Consider the following 27,453-nt stretch of genomic DNA (forward strand, 5'->3'; position numbering starts at 1 on the left):
GCAAAAGAATACCGATATTGAAAATTTTGAAGTTGAGAAACTAGATGTCCAATTTGATTCCATAATATGGTTCGCTAGTGAATATGGTACTTATTACATGTGACACATGCATGCGACAGCTGAAACCCGAGTCAGATTTATAAGATTTTGCCCAGCCTTAAATAAGTGGCTATGAAAAGTAAGCGCCACATGAACCGAACCAAATTGGGGGTTGAAAAAGTCAGATATCTTAGTGAGAAAATCTTGATGAGAGTTGCTGTACCTGGATTTTGTGCACCTTCCTTCTAACCAGTCTGGATCAAAATTATACAACCTCTTTTCTATTCAAAATAGTCCCCCCTACGGAAAAGAGAAGGGAAGAAGGTCTGGTTTGGTATTACTGTGCTTTGAAAAAAAGCTGTTTCTGCTGTGCTGTGAGAATAAGCAGCTGTGAAATCAAGCAGCAGAATGTTTGGTAAACTTTTTTGTACAAGTGTTTTTGAAAAAAAAAAAAAAAAAGCAGTATTATAGTGTTTGGTAAACTGTTATGTAAAACAGATGTGAAAAAAAGCCGATTTTTCAAAACTGGGTTTTGCATCTTCTTGTTTTTGGCTTTTTTTCATCCAAAACTGTGAAAAAAAGCTGAAGCTGAATGTTTACCAAACACAAAAACAGCTCCCAGCTTTTTCTGATACCAGCTTTTTTCAAAATCACCTCAGTACCAAACCAGGTCGAAGGGGAGTGAGGTTGCTTTTTGGTTTGCAGTATTTTTGGAGAAACCACTCTGAACACAACAAATAAAGAGGCTTTCTACATTACATAATGTAATTTCTAGTAATCTTCAAACATTTCATACTTGAGAGGTAACGTAAAGCCGCAACGAAGAAGTCAAGGCTGAGGAGTAGTAATTGTTTTGTATTACTGCTACATCAGTCACTAAAACAACTCAAAACCAACCAATACCAATTAGAAAGTATCTACACGAGATAAAATTGAACTTCGAGTTGCTTTCCTGTCAAAATTCCAAGGTACAAAAGAGAAGAGCACCTCATGAGATAGCTTGCTGCCATGTCGATCTTGCCCAGATTCACAAACATATTTCATCACCTATAATATGATGCCATAATGTAGAGCATGAACGCAGTTGCTGAAGTGATTATCAATTCCTGCATGCACAGAGATATTTTCACAACGGTAAATACTAAATATTATACAACCTGTCAGTTAATTTTTTTACTCGCCAACATTTCACATCGTTTGTTTACAGAAGTGCTTAATTGCTGAAATGAAGCTCAAAACTGCTTTATAGACGTAATAAACTAACTTTTATATATAAATACTCAAATAGTCATCACTAGACTATCCAAAAAATCTTTAGGAAGGTCGCTGATCAAAATAAAGAAGTATGGATAATCCTCTGTGGTTCATCCTAATTTCCCGATTTACCCTGTGACCTTGTCACCTCTATTCCCGCGTGCTTGTGAAAAGTGTTTCAACAAAATAAGTATAAAAGGAAAATTTTACCCCAAATTTAATTTAAAATCTCACTCTGAAAGGATCTTCAAAGTTTTGAAAATCTGATAACCTACTAGAAGTTGACTTTGGATTTTGGGCGGATTGATGGAAAGGAAGCAAAATCTGAATTTCTCTCTAAGTCTTGAGCAAAATTGCAATGGCTAGAATTACCTTCTTTTAGTGTAGAACAAAGTATCGAATAAATACAAAGATATTACTAGCCAATACCTGGTTATTGTAAAGAGCAGCAGGAATGTAGCTACCCATATACTCGATCAAATTCAGTGCAGTAGTGTATCCCTGTAAGAAATTAACAGAGACTTCGGTGAAATGAACATAAAGGAGAGGAACTAAATTTTTAAGATATCAGATATTGAAATCAGTAGCAAAATAAACAATCAGAACAGAACTGAAATCCCCCCACTTATACCCCCTCCCTGGCAAATACTAGTGCACCAAGAATTCAGGCAGCATAATATACCACAGAAGCAATTGCGATACAGCCAAACACTAGTGCAAGTGAACGGAGCAGCCGTTTTCCCATTCGCAATCCCCTCCCTGCATCCTCACCATCTTCCTGCATCAATAGAATTATTAGGTTGAAAAGCAGCTTATCATAAATTTCTACATATAGTTTCAAAAAGTAGCACGAATGGAGGACATGCAATCTAATCACAAAATATGACTCACTGTATATGTTGGAGATACAGGCGGTTCAAAGGATTTCAACTTCTCGAAAATCCGATAAACAAATGCAAAAGTTAAAAATTGCAGGGGTTTATATTCAGCATTCCGCTTGATAAGAAGCCAAGCTACCTGCAAAAGATGGGAAGAAGGTGAGGATAAGAAAAATTCACAGAATAAAGCAAAATACAAAATAGAAGCCGGAAGGGTTAAGTTATTGAAATATATAAGTTGTGCTAGCTAATTGCCATGCAACTTCAAGAGTTGTTCCATAGCCAACACCATGCACCAAGCAATATCTTCACAAACAATAAAGGATAAGAATCATATGTATCAACCATTCCCTAAATACTTACAAATACAGCAGATATTGCCAGGTTGATGCGCATATCTTGTACAGAAGACTTGGTGAACCTGTAAGCAAATAGAAGTCCAAAGATTAGAGCATAACGTGCCACCACTAGACTACATATATACTCTGAAAATAGTCAACATATCAAACGTGGAGGAAAGAAACAAGAGCTGGTTTCAGTTTTTAATTGATAAATGTCATGCACCATCCCGTTTCCACAAATTTTAAAGCAGAATAAAAAGGAAATTTTCTGAATATTTGTATCATGTTCCATATTGAGAGCTCATAAGAAGTTCGTGTTTTTAAGCATGCATTATCTCTACTAATTAATAAAACACTCTTTGTCAACCAAAATCCTATGAAATTACCAGTTTAACCCTCTAATTAAAATAGAACATGAATAAGAAATATGGGATAGAAATGTAATTTCACACAACCAAATTTGCTGTTTTTTTTTCAAAACCTCACCTACATGTAATCCTAACATATCTCTAATTAAAAAAAAAAAATTTAAATAAAAATTCTCACACACTTTGTGTGTGCCCATATGCTAGTATTAAATGAAGCAAAGAGTAAATCCGCATTGCAAAAGTACCAGCCTCTATCAAAGTGGCCATGGGTAAGCAATAGGATTTCCGGAACTAACTATTAAGGTAATCCAACCTACTTATTTCTTCATATAAATAGATTACATGCTTTAAAAGTATCAAAATCAGCAGGCACTGATATGCATCTTCTTAGCAACATTTTCCAATGCTACTTATCAGTAGTCACATGCTGCAAAGACAAACCTAGGCCCCCATGGTACAATTGGTTGCTTATCAGCATATTTGATGTCTTTTGAAACCTGAAATTCAACGGTAATATAAGAGGAACAATCAGTACAAGGAAGAGAAAAGACACGAAGATAATTAATCAACCTGAAATTTAAATTTTCAAAAAGATAAAATCTAGAAGTACGTAGAAACAACTTAAGGGCTATTTACACATACAGTTTTCAATGAAAATTTGTAGACCAGATTTTTTACTGTTGTACTATAACAAGTATTCATTCTAAGCTTCAAATCTTACCAAGCAAAACTTACAATGATGATAATGATAGTGGTTAATTTAACTTCAATATTCTGCTTCACCACTATATTTATCAATCCTATCTAACCCAAATCAGATACCAATGTATATCGTACATGTTTCTGTAAAATGTAAAGTCACCCGTGTTTCTTCCCATTCCACTACTTTAATTATCTGTAAGACAATATTTGTGCTTGGCATTTAGCATCTCTTCAGGATCCAAGTTCCTCATTATTCCTATATGCTGCTACCATGAAAAGTGTTATCTTGGAAGGAAAACAAGTCCAGAGTAAAGCAAATCTATTTACATTAAGAACCACACACTCTCAAAATTGTTGCACGCGTTGGAGTTAATCCACCATTAGTGACTGTTTAAAGCCTGTATAAAGCCGTTATACTATAGAATACAAGGTCAAAACAATAACTTAATCCCTTAAGAAACCACAGAACGTCATTCTTCAACTTCCAATTTCTCTCATCTCACCTTTGATGAATAATGTCCACCCCAGAACTAGAAAATTAAAATACAGCTGCATGTACCTTGAAGGAACCAAAGGTTACACCTTTCTTCCTATTAGTTAGCTGTGCCATCATAACTTTGTCATATGCTTTCTCCAGCTACATAAATGATTACATAGTTATAAGAACACCGTTCATAAGACGATTGCAACCGAACATTTAGAAAAAAGACAGAGAGTTTTGAAAAGTACTCTAGCAGCAGTTGCATCATCACCACTCCTTACGGCCTCCTTATGTTTTTTGGTATATGCTGCCTTGATCATGTCAAATCCCTCAATGGGCTCACACCAAGAACCTGTGAGATAATATCAGTCAGTCACTAGCAACATCAATTTCAAGGGTCCATACAATTCACAAAATGAAATTACCTCATATGGATTCAAATCACTATCCGGATTAGAACTTCCAGCCGCAGACGCAGCAGCACAAATTACCCTTCTATTCTGTGGAATTGTTCTAGAAACATGATAATTTTAACACCCTGTTGCTATTTCTATACATTCAAAACATGAACAATTATAACAACATATGCAAAACAAAACAAAAAACAAACAGAGAGCCAGCATTCGAAACAGAAAACGAAACTTTCTACACATCAAAAAAATAAAAAATTAAAAATAAAATTTCTCAATTTTCTCACCAACCAAACAGAGTGATTGAATTACCTGACAAAAGAGGGTGGCAGCCTCAACTCTGGGACATTGGAGCGGAAATTCCTCTGGGAAAATTGCAATTTGGGGCAGAGAAAAGCATGGGAAATCGCCAGAGCCATTTGCAATGTGGAAAATGAGTTTTGGTTTGAATATTTGGGTTCAGGGTTTTTCGAGCAGAAGAAGCAGAGGGAGAAGCAAAGCTGGAAAACCCCATTGGGTGACCCCTCCAAGGGATTAGTACAGTACAGGCCAGCAGACAAGTACCAAATACATACGGAATACGGAATACACGTAATAATACTTGGGCCTAACAAGATTAGTACGCGGACTAATACAGTAAGTGGGCTACGCTTCTGGATGCAGTTGGGCCGGATTGGGCTCCATCATCGCGAACAGATTTTTACTTCATGCTATGTGAAATTACGGGTATACTCATGTTGTGACTTGTATAAAAACTTAGAAGAGTACTTCATGAGCAAGTGTTTAACTAACTCTCAACAATATACATGTCAAACTTGGATTAGATCCTTCAATTTGATGTAAATAAGGGCTTCAAAAGGGCAAAACTTTGGAACCTAAATGATGTAGAACAATTAGTGGACTAAATTATAGAGTCAATTGACATGCGCAAGCCAAAGAAAACGAGTGTTGAGAAATATGAAGTTGGGGTGCACTCGTGTATAATTTGGTCCGCTAAAGGAGAAACTTTGAATACTTTCGTCCAACTTTGAACCATAATGAATATGATAGTTACCACGCATCATGCATGTATGTAACCGTTGAAACTTGAATCAGAATTATGAGATTTCATTCATGCATAAACGGTAACTCTGTCAGATAAATGTATATGAAATTTACCACATGACGTACATGCATATTGCAAAATCTCTCCTCGTAATCAGTGTGTTTATCTAGACGGAAACCCAAAACCAAAAGCAGTTTATTAAACAGAGCTGCTGTAAATCTTGGTAGCAGTGTTTATCTCTCACCGTGCCAGGTTTGACCGTTCAAGATTGGGAAAGAAGTTCAAGATTGGAAAAGAAAGTAGGTCTATTACCCTACGGTTCTTACCCAAAGCACCCAGAAAAAGAAACCTAGTTTAGGGTCTGCCACTCAACGACAATGGCGGGCTCGGAGGGCAGAGAAGAAGAGCAGCAGCAGCAGCAGCTCCAATTGTTCAGCGTGGGCTCAGAAGTAGAAGTGAGGACCGACGAGGAAGGGTTCAAAGGCGCATTGTTCAGAGCCACCATTGTCACAAGCCCCACAAACTCCGCCTCAAAGAAGAGGAAAAGAGCGTTGGTCGAGTACAAGAACTTGGTCACGGAAGACGGGTCTAAGCAGCTCAAGGAGTACGTCGATTTGGAGCACCTGAGGCCCACGCCGCCGCAGCTCGCTGACCGGAATTTTGAGGAGGGAGATGTGGTGGATGCGGATTACAGAGATGGGTGGTGGACTGGGGTCGTAGGGAAGGTTGTCGAGAACAATTCCAAGTACACCGTCGTCTTCGACAATCCTCCGGATTTGATCGAATTTCAGAAAGAACGTCTCAGATTGCATCAAGATTGGAATAATGGCGAATGGGTTCGGCCCAATAAGCAGGTAATTGCTAATTCTTTCTATGCGTTCGACACTTATGTTTTCGAAACTTATGGGTCTATGCAATGCAGTTATCTGAATAGGAAGTAACTGCATTGATGTTTCCCCTTTCTTGTTTCTAGCGAGTTCTTTTTATTGGCGGCTAAGAATTGCAAATATGTGTCATGGGTTAATTTTCTGGAAAATTTAGTTGATGATTGGTTCCCTGCAATTGTTGTAAAAGAAAATGAGGATAATACCTTTCTGATGAAGTATGATGATTTAGATGCTAGGGTTCAGAAAGATATTGTAGATTTTCAGCATGTTCACCCTCCCTCATATGTTATTTTTCTAGGCGGGCTGGTGTTATTTCCATCCAGTGTTCTAGCTGAGAGGATGAGGATGTGCACTGCAATTTTAAGCATAGGATTAAAAATAAGGAACTAGTTTCTTAGAGATAAGATGGCAAATGGTTGGTGCATTGAACGTGTAATCCCTTTTCTATTTAATGTTTCCATTACGGAAAGGTTCAATATCTCTCCTGGAAAAGAAGAGAAGAGACCGGGGGGTTATCGATATCTCCATTAAGGAAGGGTTCAATATCACTCTGCATAGAATGGAAAAACAGCCTTTTTTACTTTTTAACATATGGAATGATGCCTCCTGTAGCATACGAACCTAATGTACAGTAATCACTTGTGTCTTGGTTAATGGTCATGAAGTATGCCAATGCAAAATACTTAGTTCTTGATTTAGTTGAAGTTTAGCCAGTGCTCCCAGGGAATATATTTATTTGTTGGTAACTAATCAATTTAATTTCGTTCCAGGAAGTATTGGCTGCTTCAGATACTCCACAAGAATTAGAGCATGTGTTGCCTGTTCAAAAAGATTCTAACAATCTTGAAGTGGCTACTAAACTAGAAAATTTGAGTGCTGCAGAGGAGAATCCTGAATCAACCAATTCAGGGAAGAAAATGGAGCAGCCAAGTTATCCACGAAGCATCAAGGACAAAAAGATGTTAGCCCGCAATGGTAGTGCTACAGACTCGCGTCCGGTTAAAAAGTTGAAGGACGACAAGGCAGCCGAGCCCATATTATCCATTACAGCACGTCAATTGAGGAAAACGCCTGACAATAAAGAAATGCCCCAGGAATTACCTCAACTGAGCACAGGAGTTAGGGGAACAAGACGCACACGGAAACCTGTTGTACGCCATCAGTTTATTAAAACAGAGAGCCTGCTGGGGAAAAATAATGTTGTGAGTTGAATGTCTTTTCTTAACCTTTATTTGGTTGTATCATTCATGTGATGCAACTTGCCATTCGTGACATAATGTTTGTGTGTTCCATGAAATCGGCATAATGTTTGTGGGTTCCATGAAGTCGGTAACACACATAGAGGATGCGCACGTGCACGCATTTTTTTTTTTTTTTTTTTGTGCCTAAATGATTGATTACGGCGACTAGTAGCAATACTATGTAAACATGAAATAGATAGGAACAAAAAAAGATTCTGAGTAAACCACATGTAATGGAATGTTGTCCTACATCCCCTTCCCTGATGGGCAATGATGAAAGTCACCATTTCGGTTTTGATTTCCCATGAACCACTGTTTAGGAATTAAGATCAACATATTTTTTATGTGTAGAAGAATAAGCAAGAGAATGACGGTGAAGTGAATAGCCAGTGGATTCATCCCGTAGCAAGTAAAGGAAGGCGCACAAAATCTCAAACTGGAAGTCGATTGATCTCAGAAGCAGGTAAAAGACAAAAAAAAGAAGGTACATATGTCCATCAGTAGACCATGCACTGGTTAGGCTTCTTATGAAAGAAATCTGGTTCTTCATGATTTTCAGGGTATGTCTGTGCACTGCCTAGCCAAAAGAGAGAGAAAGAAAAGGGTATATATGTTCATCAATAGACCCTGCACTGATTTAGTTTCCTATTTGAGAGTAATTTGGTTATTAATGATATTCAGATAAGGAAGCATCTGCAAGTGTTTCTTTGGCTGGACAAAATGTTCAGAATGAGGGTAATATTAAAGAAACTGAAGTGCCTCAAACTATCGGGTCAACAACTAAGGGCAAGGAAGTTTCACTGGCTGAAAAACCGACTCAGCTACCTGATCAAGAGTTGCAAGTGAAAGATCTGAAAAAGAGTGTAAATGATCCTGCAGAACCAGCTCAGCTACCTGATCAAGAGTTGCAAGTGAAAGATCAGAAGAAGAGTGCAAATGATCCTGCAAATGAAAATAGCATGGTAGGCAACATACAAAAAATTGATACATATTAGTCAACAGAAGGTTTAGGAGTAATGAGTAGTTTTAATCAAACTGCTTGGTGGGTTCTCCCAGAAAGCTAGAACTTCGCGGTTCCCTTTTAAAAAAAAATGGAACTCATTTGATGTGATTAGCCGTGTCACTTCTTGTGGGCAAAGTGATTGTTGTCGGGTCTTAGTCGTCCTTAGCTTGACAAAACTTGATTTGATGACTCAATTTACCAATTACTAGAGAAAAGGATATAAATGAAGTCCAAAAAAAAAAAAAAAAAAAACTTGTTTCATACGAATGAAGTTTCTATTTAATTATTTATCTCATATCTCATTCAAGTTTGTCAAATGAGGAACCTAAGTCATTAGGGATTTTTAAGCTATCAACATGGCAACATTGGTTATTTTCTAAAATAAGCTATCAACACCCAGGTTATGTCAGCTGAACTTGGCAGCGATTCAATTTTGGCTAACCTGCTCCGTACCCTGGTTACTTTTCCAGACATGGTATAATCATGGAGTGAGAGGTCCTCAGTGAAAAGTTATTTCTTGTATACTTCTATTTGCTTTTCCACTCAATGGTATTGCCTATGGATGTTTGCCTGTACTTGAGCAGGTGTTTAAGCAGCAACCAGCTGGAGGAAGTAGTCATAAAAGAAAGAGAGGCAGGCCTCGAAAGTTAGCGGTCGTAAGGTCGCGAGCTTCAGACGGAGGTAAAAAGTCCTTAAAACTAAATTCATTGTCTGATATTTTAGATTCGGTCAAGTCCATTTTAAGTTCTTGCTTTTCAATGTATTTCAGTTGTGTCCCTTTGGTTTTAATTGAACATTGTCAACCATTTAATTATCTTATTTGTGTCAATGTGGTCCTTCTGGTTAATTTAATCCTACATTTTGCAATTGGAGAGAATGATTCGGGTGCAAATGCGATCCTATGTGAGGCTCAAATTGTATCGGAGTCATGCAGATGCTTGTCTAACATCCTATCAAGTTATTAGAAGTGGATGGATGGACAACTGCTGGGGAAATATTGAACAGTTATTTTTATTTTCTCAAATGATATAAGTACCAAGCTGCGATATAATGACCTACTCAAATATGAGTTTAACCAGAGTTATCCTCCTTATATCACCATGCTACAAGTGGGGATACATACATACATATATATATATACATACATATATATATATATATACATACTATATGACATTGCTCAAGTTGAAATGAGATGGAACAAATTTGGCCAGCTTATCCCTAAAAGAAAAAAGTTGTTACTTTGACCAATGAATTCTTGGGTAAATAACATGCTTTTGAACTGCAGTTAAGGGGCAGAATATTTCAGGAAATGTTGCTGACAAAAATGATAAGAATGATCAGATGCCTGATGAAGCTACTTTGCATGTGCCGAGGGGGACGGATTCTACAGGTTTGAGATTGTACAACTTGATTTCGTTTTAAGCCTATCAGTGAGGAAATTTTAACATTTTCATTGATGGGAACAATAAAGTTAATAAAAAAACAACATATAACTGTATGACCAGCACGGTTACTCTTCCCTACCAGGGATAACTGAGAATGTTGTATAATTTTTAGTTAAGCAACTTGTAAAGCATTAAGGAATGACATGAAGCAAACCAGAATTTGAAATAATTACCGGAAGTTTGAGACTTGGAAAAGAATTGTGCACACAATTTAATTGATCAACAAGGTGGTCTAGGTAAACATTTTTCTATTTTCTGTATAACAACTTTCTCAGTGAGAATTAAGGCCAAAGTAGTTCTTATTATTCGATTGACCTTGTTTCCCCCTCCCTTTTAACTGGAACACTTTCTGGAATTTGTTTAGCTGCAAAAGATGCCTCTAAACGAAAAACAGCCGATTTTCCTGGAAGGTGCAAAATAAAAGAAGCTGCACCGATAGCATCTGATAATCCAGATGATGATGATAAACCTCTATCCATGTGGTTCGGGGGGATGCAGCTTTCTGCGTACGTTGGTGAATCAAGTAAGCTGCTTCATATATTAGTTATTTTTCTGTTATAGTAATTAGTTTGACTATATGTGCTCTTCCTTCTAGGACCATCCCCTGATGCAAATGTCAACCAGAATAGTGATAGAGTAGAACCAGTTGAGGTAGCTAGCAAATCTCCTGCAGTTGATGCGGTCAGTGGCAGCGGGCCACATGAGAAGCAAGGGTTGCCTTTTGTTAAGAGCTCCCCTGTGTGGAAGACAATTGAAACATTGGAAGTATTCAGGCTTTTCCCCCAAAATCCTCATTTCCGACCTCTGGTTGAATGCAAAGAGGAATACCGCGAGGGTTCAGCAATTGGAAACATGATAACCTTTTCCAGTCTGGCGGATAAAATATCCAGGCTGCAGTTCGACGACCATCAAAGTGTTTTTGATAGCATTTTGGAGAGTCTTGTTGACTTGGAAAATTATGGATTCAATGTTACAATTCTACGCGGGCGGGTGAATGATCTGCTCTCTGTTAAGGACAAGCAAGGGCGGTTTCAGGTCGAGTCAAGGGATGCTGAACAGAAGATCATGGAGCATTCTCGTGAGAAGACCAAATTAGTCGAAGAGGCTGACTATATTGCGAAGAAGATAATTGAATTGCAGGACAAACATGCATCAATCAAGTCAGTAGTGGAGACCAAAGATCATGAGATTGCTAGATTGCGAATGGCTTTGGATGCCATGAATGAAGGCATTCAGAGCGCTCGGAGTGATTTTGAAAAGCTAGCTTTGGCTCCCATGAATTAGGCCGCGCACAGCGCACAACGCACAACGGGAGTGATTAAACTTTGCTTCTCAGATTAGGGATGTAATGCTTAGGTATCGATTCGGACAATTGCTCTACTTGTATTAGGGATGTTGAGTTGCATTGTGGATTGTATCGATCATTTATATTTTACATGTTGCCTGGATTCTCCGGGCGAATAAAAACGCGGGTTTTATTTTGCTTTTCGATTCTCATTTCTCACTACATATTTACTTTGGGAGTCCTGGGGAGCAAGAGTCTTATTGCTCTCTTCTCATTAGTTCAAATTCAAGCGTTCCTTTATGCCCTATATGAGGAGAAATTCTTAAGGCCTGATATCGGATTACATGTTCGTGCGGACTTTAGACACAAAAACCATCCCATGACCCACCACCCTATAACTTGAGACTCACCATTACCCAATGTAATGACTTCATCCCCTCTCACACCACTCACTCTATAAGCCAGATCTAAAATCCTTTTTTATGCGGGAAATTTAAAATTTCACTTAGGGTTAACATTAGTGAAACGCATGCATATCGGCCCATGTAATGCATGTTGAAGATTTCGTTACTGGCATATGTTATAGCTTATGCCATGGCCAATCAATTTAACTTTTATTTTATTTTATCATAAAATAAAATTTGTAAACTTTGAGTTAATTTGTCTTTATATTATCGTAAAATGATTACCACAATGACTTCATTACTGGCGTATGTTATAGCTTATGTCATGGTCCATTAATTGTGATCGAAATAAGATTTCACCTTTCTACAATCTTTGGATAAATTCTCACTTCAATCTTATCCGTTGGATTATTTCACTTCAACATGGTACGTGATGCTATCGTCACATGAACTAACTTTCAGCGCATGTTTTTCCAAAAGTTGGAGAATTTGATCTGAGCATATTAGCTTAGTACGCGTGATGCGCAGGTTAGACAAAACCTCGCTCCTAACAAACTACCGCCAGCTTTGTACGCTTCCGGCAGGCAGTTTCCTGCATCCCGTAACATTCTGTCATGTAACAGAAAGATTGCAGAGTACGTGAGAAATGACCAAACGCCAATTGCACAGGACCTGTTCGATCAAATGCCCGTGAGAGACGTCGTTTCGTGGAACACCATGTTGTCGGGTTTGCAGAAGGCCAAAAACCCACACGGAGTTAATCGATGTTTCTTGCAAATGACAAGAGATGGATTCAGACCAAACGAGTACACCGTCTCGATAGTACTCAATGCGTTTTTGGGCACAGCGTTTAATGTTTTGGTCTCGCAGGTTCATGCCGTTGTAGTCCGCTTGGCGCTCAACTCGAGTGTGTTTGTTGGGTCAGCGCTGATGAAAGGGTACGCAAATGCGGGCAATCGGGTAGCTTTGAGCGGAGTGTTTGATGAGATTTCAGGGAAGGATGTCTCGTCTTGGAACGCTTTGGTTTCGAGTTACATGGAATTGGGGTGCATCCATGAGGCTCAGACAGTTTTTGACGCGATGTTGGAAAGGAACGTTGTTTCGTGGACAAGTTTGGTGAATGGTTATATCAGCAATAAGAGGGTTAACAAAGCTCGCTCTGTTTTCGACAAGATGAGCGAAAAGAATGTGGTTTCATGGACTGTTATGATTAGTGGGTACGTGAGAAGCCATAAGTTTGTGGATGCTTTAGATCTTTTCGTCTTGATGTTGAAATCGGGGACTCGGCCAAACCATTTTACATTTTCAAGCGTGTTGGATGCATGTGCTGGTTGTTCTTCACTTGTCTTGGGACAGCAAGTTCACTCGAGCATCTTAAAGTTTGGTATGCCAGAGGACGTCATCATGTCAACCTCGCTTGTTGACATGTACGCAAAATGTGGAGACATTGGCGCGGCACTATGCATTTTCAGATCAATGCCAAGGAAAAACCTGGTGACATGGAATTCGATTATAGGAGGTTATGCCAGGCACGGACTCGCTACAAGAGCATTGGAGGAGTTTCAGAGCATGACTGAGTGCGGTTTTAGGCCTGACGAAGTAACGTTTGTAAACCTGTTATCGGCTTGTGGGCATGGCGGGATGGTTGAAAAAGGCGAAATCCTATTTAACTCCATGAAAGCAAAGTTCGGAGTTGAACCAAAGGTCGAGCACTATGCTTGCATGGTTGACCTATATGGGAGAGCAGGTGAGCTAGAGGAAGCCGAGAAGTTGATACAAGGGATGCCATTTCGGCCGGATGTGGTGGTTTGGGTCGCATTGCTTGGTGCATGTAGCTTGCATTCAAGTCTCGAACTTGGCGAGTTGGCTGCTACAGAAATTGACAAACTAGGACATGCCCATCCCGCAAGATATTTGACGCTTTCAAAGATTCACGGCGAAAGAGGAGCATGGAACAGCGTCCAAGAGTCCAGGAAGACGATGCAAGAGAAACGCATTCGAAAGCAGAACGCCGGTAGCTGGGTCGAATCTCCACAAGGAATGAGATGAACAGATTCATGAAACTGACCAAACACATTGAGATTACGAGGTCCGATTTACCCTACCACAACATTTACGCTTGGAAAATAGACCTTCATTGATTAAAATCAAAATATAACCTTGTGTAATACCGTCACATCCATGATCAAATAACAATCGTGAGTACGATACAAAACTATAGATAGACTACGAAAACTAAATTCAAGAAAAATGGTACAGAGACAATGCAAGGCCTTTCCCCAATTACAGCGACAACTGGGATGCTCAAAGAAGCAAATTGCTGAAATCTGATCATTTAAACCAGCTCTCAACGCTTGCTCCTTTGTTACTCAGAATAATTCCGAACTTTCCGAAGATTCAGGACTAAGAGCTTCACTTTCGGTTTTTGTTCTCATCCTTGTCCTCCCGCTTCCTGTATAGCTTCTCAAGAACACGCTTGGCCTCACACTGGGGAAAATTCGCCAAGTCATAGTAGTGGGGTGCTATATCGACTAACCTGTAGACATGTAATATTTGGAAGATTAGAAACAGATATACTCGAGAGAATAGGGACACGGTTAAATTCAAGTATTTGGAAAATAATGAAAGAAACTAGAGGGGGAGAGAGAGACTAACCACTCCCCACGAACATCTGTCACTGTACGGATAAAATTCCTGCTTGTCAAAACATACTCATTGTAGATAACCCATTCTGGCTTGTGGTCCAAGCAATTCGACGGATGCAAATGCACCACCTGCGAACAAAGATCATACATATAAGAGGCGGGCACAAACACTGATAAGGGTAAAAAGGGAAATATCATTTGGTCTATATGGAAAGTAAAGAGTAAATTTACATACTTGGTTATCTTTCACTGTCAGATAGTGTCCAGTACGTTCCAGATGAGCCACCTGCATGAAATATCCAGCTAGCATGGCCTTCCTTATGTTGATGTAGTAGTCACGACTATTGAATTCAGTACTGCATAGCTTGAGGTTAAACCGGGCCATAATGCGCACTAGCTGCTGCCTGACGTTGTCTGCAGACTTCAATGCCCTCTGATTGACAAAGTTCTCATAGCACCATGACGGATCCTCATCTACACCATTCAGAAGTAAATTTTAATACCAAGAAACTGGATGATCAACTTCAAATCAGTAATGAAACAAACAGATTCATGTACTTACTGTTTTGCTTGTATGCATGATACACATTCAGAAGCGTGAGATGATCTCCATCAATGTGCCCGAACCTCGCTTTTGCTTCGTCAGCAGCTTTTTGAGCCTCCCTAGGCCGGACAAAGCAATTGGGTACTAAGAAATAAATTGGTTATCACAGACGAGGCCCATGGAACGTTAGCAGATGCATAGAGGCGAGACGACACCATTTGCTTCATGAGATAATACTGAGAAACTGCAACTATATGCATCAGCAATTACTTAAAAATCCATAGGTACATGCCAACCGGGGGCATGGAACCCAGACAAGACAGTTGCTGATGACAACCTAATTTGACACAGTACTACTTCAACCACATGCATAAGCATTAGCATGCAGATTTAGCAGTTAGGATAGTGTGTGCACAAAAGAAAATGTCTGTATACATAACAGACTCAAAGGCATGCAATCAAGAAGCATGCAGCCCAACCTTATCTACTTTGATGTAGATAAGAGCCAAGACAGACACAACTGAGAAAGCAATGACGAAATAGAAAATAAAGTACCTGAAAGCATGGCAGATATTGACAAAATTTCATTTGAGCAGTTGAACTCAGGGCTGACTACCAGCATCTTTGACATCTGAGGATCCAACGGGAACTCACTCATAATCTCCCCTAGCTTGGTCAAGTTACCTTCATCATCCAATGCTCCCAAATAATTCAAGACCTCTAGTGCTCTCATCAATGTCTCAGGAGCAGGGGGATCCATAAAATCAAAATGAACGAGATCATCTATTCCTAGTTTCTTCAAAGTAAGAACTGTATTTGCAAGGTTTGATCTCAAAATTTCTGGATACGTTTGTGGTTGAAGATCATTATTGAAACTTCTCTCAGTATAAAGTCTGAAACATTTTCCAGGCTGAGTTCTTCCAGCACGACCTGACCTCTGATGTGCACTTGCCTTGGAAATTGGAGATACCAACAAGGATTCAACACGCACTCTTGGGTTATAGACTTTTTGTTTAGCAAATCCGGGATCAATAACATAAACAATTCCATCAATAGTCAGAGAAGTTTCTGCAATATTTGTTGACACCACAATCTTCCTTCCAGGAATTCCACCTTCTTTTATGGGAGGAGGAGCAGGATCAAATATTTTCTGCTGCATAGCTGGAGGTAGAGTTGAATACAGAGGCACCACTTTCACAGGACCAACCTGGTCACCCAGATTTCCAATTTCCTTGTTAATTTTGCGGCATGCATCTTCTATCTCCTCCTCTCCCGTTAGAAAAACAAGTATATCTCCTGGGGTCTCATACATATGAATCTGCACAACTGTTCGAATCGCTGCTTCCAGATAATCCCTTTCAGGTTCCTCGGTGTAAAAAATTTCCACTGGATGAAGCCTTCCAGGAACTTTCATGAGTGGCGCACCACTGAAATAACCCTGAAACTTTTCAGCTTCAAGTGTAGCACTCATCACAACCACCTTCAAATCAGGTCTGTTTCTCAACTACTTCCTTCAAAAGCCCAAATAGAACATCTGTTGCTAAAGTTCTTTCGTGAGCTTCATCAAGAATTATCACGCTGTATCTTTCTAAAAGTGGATCAGTCATTGCTTCTCTTAAAAGCATTCCATCGGTGAGATACCTGCCACACAAAATGCATAATCTGTAAGTAACTTGTCTTTCCCTTGGGCCTGAGCAGAAATGATAAAGCAATAGAAAAGAGCAGAAAAGATGTTGAGCTTACTTCAACACAGTTCTGGCACTGCTGCAGTCCTCAAAACGGATGCTATAACCAACCTCTTCTCCAATGGTTACATCCATCTCTTCAGCAACACGACGGGATACTGACATTGCAGCCACTCTACGTGGTTGGGTACACGCAACCATCATCTTCTTGCGTTTATCCGAAGATTCTGAATGGACAGCTTCCAAAACAAATTGAGGAATCTGTAAAAGAGAAGTACATAGACAATTGCCATTGTCAGACAATTTCAACAATTCTCATTCTTTACATGACCTTCAGCAAGAACGATACAGAGGAGAAGATAAAATAATCTCACAATCAACTTTCTAACAGGTTTATAGAGCATAATCCATGATCCCACATTCACCCAGATTTTGTGTTGCGGTGTATCCAGGAAGACCTGAAAAGCATGGCTAGGACCCACCTAGGTTCTACCATAATTTTGGCTTTGGTCCTAATGTTACCAGAAAAATATATAAAGTGTCCAGTTTCTTTACATTTCCGGTAGGCAAGTCCTAGTTGTGTTGAGAAAGTGGCACGAAATATAAAGTTCAACCAAATCCTTTATACAGAGCCGATAATTTCATACCTTTACATTCTATTAAGTTAATGGCACTGCCATAAATGATATTATGGTAAAAGCGTACCCTCAGCCAAGGGTGACAAATGTGGTTCAGAAAACGTGGAGAGGTGCATCAGGTAATATCGACCGTCAATACAGAATTAATTCCAATATGCATCATTGCAGTGTACAACATAAGACCGTTAATTAAACTTAACCATTGTCGCAGAGCTTGGCAACTGAGATTTTAAAAGCAATGCACAAATAATTCCAACTACACGGGTTTTAAATATGCCACTGTATTCTTCTCTCTCAACACTACAAAAGCTACTATTATTTCAAATTAACACGAATGGAAAAGCATATACCCATTGCAATTTTGCGATAAATCAAAACATGTCCGGGAACTGTTTTTACATTTTTTAGTCAACAAAATATTATTTTTTGAATATACATTACCAAGTTCGAATTTTTATTCAGCTTTCATTATGTATTTCATGCTACAAAATAGGCGAAAATTACAGTAAAAAAGTTTGAAGAAACAAACCTGAGTGGTTTTACCGCTACCCGTTTCACCGACCAAAATGAGAGACTGGCTGGCCTTGAAAGCTTGCAAGAACTCCTCTTTCTGGTGCCAAACAGGCAAAGTCTTCCTCTTCTCAAGGATCTCATAGTACCTCTGAGAGTACGGCTTCCCAGGTCCACCGATTGATCAGACTGTTCATAGCGTTTTGGTTGGCAGCAGCTCCTCCGCTGCCGTTCGATTTGTTCATCTTCGCCGATGTGATGGAAGCCTCGTCCACCACGTCGAACAAGCTCACCTTCCTCTTCCTCTCCGTACCCATCAATCAAAAACCCTAACGGCGGCAAAAACCCCCAAAATCCTATCACTTGGATCCTAAAGAGGTCGGATAGGATCCGAAGAGAGAGGATTTCCTTTCCGTTTTATATTCAGCCCTAAATTTCGTAAACCCTAGAACATGAAAGAAGATGGAGGATTTTGGAGAGGGAGAGGCTAGGGCTGGGGCGGTGCTCAATATTATAGGAGGTGAAATTTCAGAATTACGATTGAGTCCCTTCCTCCCTCCCTTGTTGTTGCAGGCCAGGAAATGGAAACCTTACAATTTCAGTTTGGTCCGGCCTTAAGTGGGAGGCCCAATGACTGCATTTGTAATACTGTGAAAGGCCCAATCAAAATTTGGATTTCTTTAGACACCCAAACCGCAGTTAACAATAATATCAAACTACCCTTTAAATTTGCTTTAGTGTATTCATTTTGTTCATTTGAAACCTTAGGGAAACAAAGTTGAAAAATTAAAAAGGAAAAGGAGTGTGACGGTTGAGCCACCCATCCCCCCACCTAGATTTGTAAACAGGTCAGATTTGGATCAGATCATCCTTGATTCATACTCGGATCCATTATCGGAAGTCACAACACTTGTTTCCACTCATCGCATGTTTGGATTTTTAGGAAAATATATCTTCATTTGCATAGGAAATGGCACACTTAACATTTCCATTAGATTTAGTAATAGATTCAGTAATAAAATGGCAAACAGTTTGTTTGTAAATTATCAGCAACACTTGCTTATGTTTCACTAGTTCGAAGGGTTGTGCTTCCCGACGAGTTGGTTGATCATCACACCCTAACACTTGATCAGGTGCGATAACGGATGTCAATTTAAAATCTCATGTAGCAAGCCATTTGAATTTCCAAGCTGTATCATTCCCTTAAAAGTGAACTGCAGATTAAAACTCAAAATGTTAGTGTAGTTAAAGTAATAATCCCCGAGACACTTCTTCATATGTACTCTATTTACTAGTATCGCAGCTCTGCATACATAGTACCTCATTTTGTCGTATGACATTTTAAACGTTTCACCAATCTGTCGTGGTGATTTTGCAGTATCGGTGCAGAAGAAGCAGAATACAGTGACGATCTAAAAGAAAGAGAGAACTAATAGCCCATGGTTGTCATGATCCTCGTGTTGTTCCGCGAGGTGCATCTGTGAATGATATGTGAACTCTCATGCATCATTCTCTATGTACATTCCTTTTTCGGCACAGCGGTCATTCCAGTTGCAAATTACAACTGACCAAATCATAGTGAATTTCGAATTCGTTTTCCTTTCTTTTATGCTATAAGATATATTTCATCTAAAAAGAAGAGACAGATCCTTGAGGAATGTGAATTGGTCTTCTATGGTATTTAATAGAAAAAATTTGCATTAATCAAATCCGTCATCTTCGTGTTCATACTTTCACCCTTCGTCCCTGATTACATATGTTTTACATGGTGGAATGGCGCAGTTTTGCCAATGATGGAAGCTGCAATAGCACTTGTGGGTGGACCAACTAATAGAAGCATATGCACGGTGTCATATGCAATAGCACTTGCAGCGGAGCAGCTGCTCTGCACATTTGAAAGTTGACAAACTTTCTGTTGCATTACAGACGTTTTGAATCGTGCAGTGAAGATTCGTTTGTTCTGTGCTGGTCCTAATTTTCCTGACTGCCACCCACATTAAAATATTTCATATGAATAAAGTTAATCTCACTAAACAGGCTCCTATCTTCACTAATGAACTAAATATTAATGGACAAAGACTACATCAAACTAGTGCCATTGGATAAGGTGATCAAGTAGTTGGATGGAACTGAGAGGTTTCTCTATAAAGTAAACCGGGGGTGCAGCGAAGAAAAAATGTGTGCAAAACTCGCTTTCCTTATGCACACACTAATTAAGGAGTACTTAAACAACAAGAGATTGCTAGTCAACTGGAAATACATTGATGATTTTGCAGTCAAACAATTAAGATTAAAAAGGAAAATCAGTTTAAAATACAAATATTTGTAAGTTCATAAATACTAATTCTGGCATTTGAGATGTAAGTATACGATTAGAAAGACGGAAATCTGGAATTGTGACACAATTATCTTAAAAGACTCGTGAACCTGCTCCAATTAGAATCACTCCAAAATTCCTTCGTTTCATCACTTTATGCTCAAAATAAATTCACATGACACACAACTGAAATATAAAGTAAAGTATCAAAATTTTCTCAAAATAATAATTAACATTAGAAAAAGAATATAGATAAATATCTACTCATCAGGCATATTAACCTAATATAAGCTTAGCCCATCATTTGGACCTAATAGGCAACCGAAGATGCTTATATCTCTTCAACAAATCAGGATTAGAAACCCTTTTAGCAAGAATAACAACTTTAATATCACGTTCCTTGTGCTTTGGGTAAATCCCTAAATAAATGCTTAATCCTAACTTAATCCTCAAGTAAGTACAATGATTTTGAGACCACAAAATCTTACTGAGACCTGGATTTTACTAAACATATTGGACCCAGACAAATACCATTCAACCACCTCATTTCCATGATTCCGTCTCTGTTCTTTAAATTGTTAGTTTTTCATTTGAAAATATTTCCATCTGTCTCTAGTCAATTGTGATTTTTCATTTTTAAACATCTTGCATAATGGCTGGTCTACAAGGGGAACACACGTTCTTGGAATGAGAAGCTCGTACTCCACCTTATATATATATATATATATTTCCTCCAAGGTATTCCATTGGAGGTTGAAGTCTTAACATGTGATTTGATCTATTTGATAATAGATGTATGAATGGTAGACCATGCTGGAGGATTATCTTTAAGACGATCAAATAATGGTTTGCATTGTTGACGAAGATGAGGATAAAAGTCAGAGACATAATTTAAAGAACCAAAAAATCTTTGAAGTTGATTTTTATTAGTAATCTAATCTGGAAATTGCATTGTTGACGAAGATGAGGATAAAAGTCAGAGACATAATTTAAAGAACCAAGAAATCTTTGAAGTTGATTTTTATTAGTAATCTAATCTGGAAATTTATCAGTAAATTGAATGACTCTATCAATTGGCTGAATGGTAGATTGATGGATATTATATCCTAAAAATCTAATGTTAGTTTGAAACAATTTGATCTTAGATGCAGAGACAACTAATCCATTGGACTTTATTATTCTAGCAAACAAATGCAAATGTTTCCAATGTTCATCTATTGACCTTGAATAAATACGAACATCATCAATATAAACAATTGAAAAATGGCTATATTGATTAAAAATCTCATTCATAATATTTTGAAATTCACTTGGGGCATTCTTAATGCCGAAAGACATTACATTCCATTCATGATGACCGAAAGGGGTTACAAAAGCTATTTTGTATTTATCATTTTCATGAATCTGAATTTGCCAAAAGCCTGATTTCATATCAAATTTTGAAAAAATAACTGCTTGAGAAAGTCTCTTTATCAAATCTCTTTTGTTGGGAATTGGATACCAAATACATTCCAAAACTTCATTCAAATGTTTGTAGTTAATAACTAATCGGGGAGTTCCTCTTTCTAATTCTGCGTTCTTCTGAGCATAAAATGCAGGGCATGAACATGGAGATTTACTTTTTCTAATGATACCTTTATTAAGAAGCTCTTGGATTTCCTTTTTACAGAATTCCATAACTTTTTGACTCATTTGAATTGGTCTGGCTTTGGTTGGGATTTTGGATTCATTAAACTCCTTGATGTAAGGAAGTTTAAAAATGCGTTGTTTTCGTTGCCAAAAGGCGTTGGGAATATTTGAACAAATGTCATTAACAAGTTTCATTTGAAAATTATTAATGGCTTCTAACAAAGATTTATTTGTTAGTTGTTCTTCAATTCTTTTATGATTAATTTCTTCCTTTAAGAAATTAATTGGTTGTGTTTTATGATTAATTAGACTGATGGATCGCAAAACGCTATTCTTCTGAAGATGTTTTAATTTTTTGAGATCTGTTTCCTTGCAGAACTCAAATGTGACCTTCTGTCCTAAGACTTGGGTGGTAATCCTATTATGATGAACCTTAAAAAGGTATATGAGTGCCATAAAAGGGAGACCTAAAATGACTGGATCAAAAATGTTTTTGATTAAAACAAATATTATTTTGGCAAACATGCGCTTTGGGTATTTCAAAATTTAATTGCATTAGTGATTGGCTTGCAGCACTAAATATTTTGTTTGACTTATGAAAATACCTAGTAGGAATTAACCCTTCTTGAATACAATTCAAGTCTGTGCTCGAATCTATCAAAGCAATAGTTTCAAAATGAAAATCATCAATTATTATTTTGATTTTAGAATACCATTTCTGGATTCTTATCTTGTCTAAAAGACTTAGGATTAAATCTTTTTCTTCAGACTGGGAGTTTGAATTATGACGTGAGGAAGAACCATTATGTTCTTTGTCATTGTTATTGACAAGTGTTTGGGTCTGGACTCTACTGAGATGTATACGAATTTCTAGGTTTTCAGACTTTAAAAACCTAATTTTGTCTTTGATTTTATTAACTTCACGTTGGAGATCGTTGATTGTGATTTTTTTCTTAGTCTTATTAAACCTTTCCAAGGTTGTGCTAAGAAAGATTTTTGGAGTTGGTTGAGGTTGGCTAGTGCCAGATTCATCTGAAGAAACTAATTTCTTAAGTTTCTTAAGATAGAAAGATTTAAGTTCAGGGTCATCGACTTTACTTATTCGTTCAATAAGAAGATCTTCTTGTTATTAAAAATGAGATTTTATTACAGCAAGCATCGGTACATCCTAGCTTAATGTCGGGAGATGAAAGATTGGTTGAGGAGCTATTATCAGAAAAAGATAATTTCAAATCATCTTCTGATTGACTATGGTCTGTGTCCTTAAGATCTAAGACTTGGATTAACTGAAGTTTCTCTTCCTCAGAGATCTTTAATTGGTTAATAGTTTTCTTGGCACGGCATTCATTGGCGTAATGGCCATAATTGCCACACTTGTTGCAATTTCCTTTTTGTTTGGGATTTTTCGAGTGGATTTTTCCAGAGGGTTTCCTCTTCCACTTGTTGGATTTGGGTGTTTCATAAAACTTATTTGTTTCAAAATGTTTATTTTTATTATTTGTATTTATTGGTCTTGGGTATTGCCTACCTGAGTACTTATTGGAGTACTTGTGATAGACTTGAGATTTTTTCTTTTTGTTGGAATGAGCAATAGTAGGTAATCCGTATTGTTCAAAGAATGTTCCTAGCTCATACTTGGCTATGGATTTGTCTTTATTAATTTGTTTTGAAATTTTCATATCTATACACATTTTCAATCCTTCTTTCTGGATAATATTAATTAATTTTCATAAGTAAGGGTATGATATAGTATGATACCTTCTTCATTAACTAAGACATTTCTAATTTTATGTGCAAAAAGATTTGGTAATCCATTTATAAATTTTTCTTTCCAAAATGGTTGATTACTGTTTTCTCTGAGCATAATTCTACACATGAACACATCTTTGCACCACCTAAAGTCGCTTAGAGTAGAACATCTTAGATTGTTGAGTTGATCATGGATCCTAGAAGTGACATTACTAGGTGTTCCTATGAAATGTTCTATGATTGTAAAAAACAATGTATTAACTGCATCTGGGACACCATGTCCAATATGTTCATAAGAAATAGGTATTCATTCTTCCTCTTTTTTAACAACATTTTTTATTTCATTTCTGGACTGCTCTGTGAGATGTTTCTACCACCAAGAATGAAGCATTCCTGTAAATCCAGTGACCAAAAGGTCGACAACTTGTGATTGACTAAGAATATGATTGGTAATATAGCTATTAGCAACCATAAAGATATGTTGGAGTTTATTGAGAAGTTCTTGTTCTGACAAACCATCTATATTCCATTCATAGAGTTTATCAGAAGAGACTGAGAATTGGTTTTGAATGTTTCTTTCCTCAAACTGGATATCCGGATGTGTTGGCCTGGGATACCAATTTTTGGTAAGAGATGTTGGGTTGACTTGCTTATTGGTAATCCTTCTGAGTTCAAGATTGTGAAAAGCTTGTTTAACTTTTTGAATGGAATCTGAATCATTTTCTGACTCAGAGGAAATTGGAGATGTTTCTGATTGAGAATCACTAGGGTGTTTTAAGACATGGACTGTCTTTTCTTGTTTTAATTCTGATAACATTTGGTCAATCTTTTGACTTGTGGAAGTTGTTTTCAAGGCTATTGCCTTTGAAGAGGATTCTGAGAAATTAACCAGGGGTTTTTCCCTGATTATGGATTTTGGTTGGGAAAGTTTATCAATTTTAGTTTCAATTTTATCTAACTGTTTTCCAATGGTATGGAGACTCTGGTTAGCAAAATTATTTTGTTCAATGATTGGTTTTACTCCTGCATCTTCCTTGGGAAGCTTAAAAGGAGTAGCTGGGATTTGCGTATTGGCAGTAGTGATTAAAATTGTTTCTTGTGGAGGATGACTAGAGGAGACAATGGTTTTGTCTTCTTTAAGCCAATTTTCTTTAGTTATTACTTATAGTTTCTTTTCAGACTCGTAATACTTTTCAACATAATCGAAGAAAAATACTTCAAATTTGTGGGTTTCCATGAAATTAATCCATTTATTATGAATTTCTAATTTTTCTTCTTGAGTGTATTTATTTCGGAAAAAAATCCTTTGTGAAATATTTTCTTCCGCTTCAATGTTTGCACAGAGACGTTTCTTATTCCTTTTAAAAGGTTTGTTTAGAACTAAAAGTTGATGGTTAATCTGACCTACTTCAAAATCAGATTCTGTTGGAGAAGTTTGTTCTCCTTGATCCTGGGTATAAGGTTGATACCTAGGATGTGTGACTTGAGTGGTTGTTTCTACTGACTTTAGCTTGATGTTAATTAAATCATTCATTCACTCTCGTTGCGTAATAGATGAACTGGTTTCTACTGATTTTATTTTTTTATTAGCTAATGAATTGATTAACTCTTGATCTTGACTCATCCTATCGGTTGGCATGGATCCAGGAAAAGAATTTCTGCTAGGAGCAAATGATCTATGTGACTGGGTAGACTCACATGATTTTCTGGCAGGACGATCAAAATTGATTTTGACAGTTCCATCAAAATATTATTCAATATTGTGTAGATTGACTAGATTGTTTTAGATAGCTAATGGCTTACTTTTATTGATCAAACACCAATCTGAAGGTAGACTGATATCTGACCACTTAGTGGTTCTGGGAACTTTGATGTTTGCATTTTCTTGATTAGTTTGGATTAAGAGTGTATGGTCTCTAGGACTCTTGGTTAAGGCTTGGAAATTCATATTTGTGCCAGTGACTTTATAATAAACTCGATATATTAATGCCAAGGGCTGTGTTCCTTCAAGGACTTGGTATCCTGAAGTTTTGATGTTTAAAGTGAGTACTTTCAGCATATGAGGATCTGAAAGACTTATAGTAAGGTCTGGGAAACAATCAAAATGGATAAGTCCATTATAAATACTGGATTCAATCATTCCAAGTATACTATAACTGAAGTTAGTGAATTTAGCATCTCGGGGACAAAGCAAGATAAAGGTACTAAGGCCTCTACGTGTTAATTGTTTTATAGCTATTTGAACTAAGTCGATATGGATATAGTTATGACCATCTTTTCTATGTGTTTTAATTTGTTCTGAAGAGAACAATTGGCAAGTTTTGACACACCCCAACCTAGATCGAGGTTTCAAAGTTAAGCGAGTTTGCGTGAGAGCAATCCCATTTTGGGTGACCCACTGGGAAGTTCTCGTGTGAGTTCCTATAAACAAAATCATGAAGGCGTGGTCGAGGCCCAAATCGGACAATATCGTGCTACAGTAGAGTCGAGCCCGGGATGTAGTGGGGGCCTGGTCGAAATGTAACAAGTTTCATGTTCTTTACTAAGAGCATAAATGTTTTCAACTGTTTTAACATGGTGTTCACTTCTAAATGAGGTTACTGACCATTTCTTTTTGTAAATATTTTTACTTGAAACTCTGGGGATATTCCAATCTCCAAAGTTTACACTATCATCAGTTTGAAAATCAAGTTTTTGTTTTTCATTAACAATGTCTGGTATCGCACCTAAACTAGATCTAGACCTAGTGTTGGCCATTGAATTAGATCTAAATAATCTACTCATAAAGTTCAAAAATCAAGCAATTAAAATACAGAAAACTTATTTGATTCACCTTCTTTGCGTATTCGCTAAACTCCTTCTCCGCTCATGCCTCTCCCAGGACTTATTATTTAGACCAAGCCTTACTGTTTGGCTGGGAATTTAAGCAAATTATGAGGACCGACAAATAAGGTAGACTATAAATTGAAGGACTGAAATATGAACCTGACTTGCAGATTAAGAAGATGCTAATGCAATTACCACTCACTTGGCTCTGATACCAAATGGGGATGGAAGACTACCGTATATTGACGATGGAAGAAATTATGAGGACATCAATCAAGACTACAGTCATTATGATAAGGTGGTTTGTAGATATCAAACCAAAGGTTATAAACATGAAGAAAGAATTGAACAAAAGATTGATCGGTAATTACTTTGAATTCGAGATACTCAATGAATTGTCTAGGAGTAAGAGAATTAAAATCAGAAATGGTGAAAATATTTGTCATAATGAAAATAATGAATTTAAATTAGTTGTGTAGATATAAATTGGAAAATATTTTTATTTCAAGTTGAAACCAACTTACAAATTTTTGTCTACTAACAATTGATGAAAGAAGCAATGGAGCTCGCAGGCATCCTTGATGATAAAATGAAAATACAAGTGTTTATAAATTTTGGCCAAGACTACAGTCATTATGATGAGGTGGTGTGCAGATATCAAACCAAAGGCTATAAACATGAAGAAAGAATTAAACAAAAGACTGATCGGTAATTACCTTGTATTTGAGATATTCAATGAATTGTCTAGGAGTAAGAGAATCATGAAGAAAGAATTCATACCAAATGGGGACGGAAGACTACCGTCCATTGACGATGGAAGAAATTATGAGGACATCAATCAAGACTACATTCATTATGATAAGGTGATTTGCAGATATCAAACCAAAGGCTATAAACATGAAGAAAGAATTGAACAAAAGAATGATCGGTAATTACCTTGTATTTGAGATACTCAATGAATTGTCTAGGAGTAAGAGAATTAAAATCAGAAATGGTGAAAATATTTGTTATAATGAAAATAATGAATTTAAATTAGTGGTGTAGATATTAATTTGAAAATATTTTTATTTCAAGTTGAAACCAGCTTACAAATTTTTGTGTGCTGACAATTGATAAAAGAAGCA

At 37.4% G+C, this 27,453-nt stretch overlaps 3 protein-coding genes and 1 pseudogene across 6 annotated transcripts; 2 read left to right on the forward strand and 2 right to left on the reverse strand.

Annotated features, from left to right (window-relative positions):
• Positions 1–764: 764 nt before the first annotated feature.
• LOC103956868 lies at positions 765–4,990 on the reverse strand. 2 transcript variants are annotated; one of them, XM_048574344.1, is made up of 10 exons: positions 4,786–4,990; positions 4,489–4,576; positions 4,312–4,415; positions 4,142–4,219; positions 3,322–3,377; positions 2,535–2,592; positions 2,185–2,310; positions 1,976–2,071; positions 1,723–1,794; positions 765–1,145 (listed from the first exon to the last, which is right to left on the reverse strand). In XM_048574344.1, the coding sequence occupies exons 3-10, from the start codon at positions 4,381–4,383 to the stop codon at positions 1,083–1,085; spliced, it is 621 nt and encodes a 206-aa protein (XP_048430301.1). In that variant the 5' UTR covers positions 4,384–4,415; positions 4,489–4,576; positions 4,786–4,990; the 3' UTR covers positions 765–1,082. The 2 variants fall into 2 exon arrangements, with proteins under 2 accessions (XP_048430301.1, XP_048430302.1); XM_048574345.1 differs by having other exon boundaries at positions 4,489–4,613.
• Positions 4,991–5,757: 767 nt separating this feature from the next.
• Positions 5,758–11,588, forward strand: LOC103956870 (DUF724 domain-containing protein 7). Of its 3 annotated transcripts, none has more exons than XM_009368919.3 (10): positions 5,758–6,372; positions 7,176–7,607; positions 8,001–8,109; positions 8,206–8,250; positions 8,328–8,608; positions 9,050–9,124; positions 9,234–9,330; positions 9,938–10,042; positions 10,462–10,620; positions 10,693–11,588. In XM_009368919.3, exons 1-10 carry the CDS (start codon positions 5,896–5,898, stop codon positions 11,379–11,381), a joined length of 2,469 nt encoding a protein of 822 aa, XP_009367194.2. In that variant the 5' UTR covers positions 5,758–5,895; the 3' UTR covers positions 11,382–11,588. The 3 variants fall into 3 exon arrangements, with proteins under 3 accessions (XP_009367194.2, XP_009367193.2, XP_009367196.2); XM_009368918.3 differs by having other exon boundaries at positions 5,759–6,372; positions 7,998–8,109; XM_009368921.3 differs by lacking the exon at positions 9,050–9,124 and having other exon boundaries at positions 5,760–6,372; positions 7,998–8,109.
• Positions 11,589–12,104: 516 nt separating this feature from the next.
• LOC103956872 lies at positions 12,105–14,317 on the forward strand (annotated as a pseudogene).
• LOC103956871 (probable pre-mRNA-splicing factor ATP-dependent RNA helicase DEAH2) lies at positions 13,906–18,306 on the reverse strand. The gene is given in 9 exon segments (XM_009368923.3): positions 13,906–14,322; positions 14,442–14,560; positions 14,667–14,905; positions 14,994–15,119; positions 15,531–16,479; positions 16,481–16,616; positions 16,719–16,921; positions 17,828–17,977; positions 17,979–18,306. Coding segments are annotated over 9 exon segments (2,193 nt in total). The 5' UTR covers positions 18,126–18,306; the 3' UTR covers positions 13,906–14,198.
• Between the last annotated feature and the right edge of the window lie 9,147 nt (positions 18,307–27,453).

This window comes from the organism of the source record quoted next, unplaced genomic scaffold, assembly GCF_019419815.1.
Source record: "Pyrus x bretschneideri cultivar Hongxiangsu unplaced genomic scaffold, Pyrus_bretschneideri_v1 Contig71, whole genome shotgun sequence".
NCBI lineage: Eukaryota > Viridiplantae > Streptophyta > Magnoliopsida > Rosales > Rosaceae > Pyrus > Pyrus x bretschneideri.

Excerpts from the sequence above, each read along its gene's own strand:
- LOC103956868 (XM_048574344.1), bottom strand. The coding sequence starts at position 4,383 with ATGATCAAGGCAGCATATACCAAAAAACATAAGGAGGCCGTAAGGAGT. Across the intron at positions 4,220-4,311 it reads ATGATGCAACTGCTGCTAGA|CTGGAGAAAGCATATGACAA; the intron begins GTACTTTTCAAA and ends TCATTTATGTAG. Across the intron at positions 2,593-3,321 it reads ATTGTACCATGGGGGCCTAG|GTTCACCAAGTCTTCTGTAC; the intron begins GTTTGTCTTTGC and ends ATTTGCTTACAG.
- LOC103956870 (XM_009368918.3), top strand. The coding sequence starts at position 5,896 with ATGGCGGGCTCGGAGGGCAGAGAAGAAGAGCAGCAGCAGCAGCAGCTC. Across the intron at positions 8,251-8,327 it reads AAAGAGAGAGAAAGAAAAGG|ATAAGGAAGCATCTGCAAGT; the intron begins GTATATATGTTC and ends AATGATATTCAG. Across the intron at positions 10,043-10,461 it reads GAGGGGGACGGATTCTACAG|CTGCAAAAGATGCCTCTAAA; the intron begins GTTTGAGATTGT and ends GAATTTGTTTAG.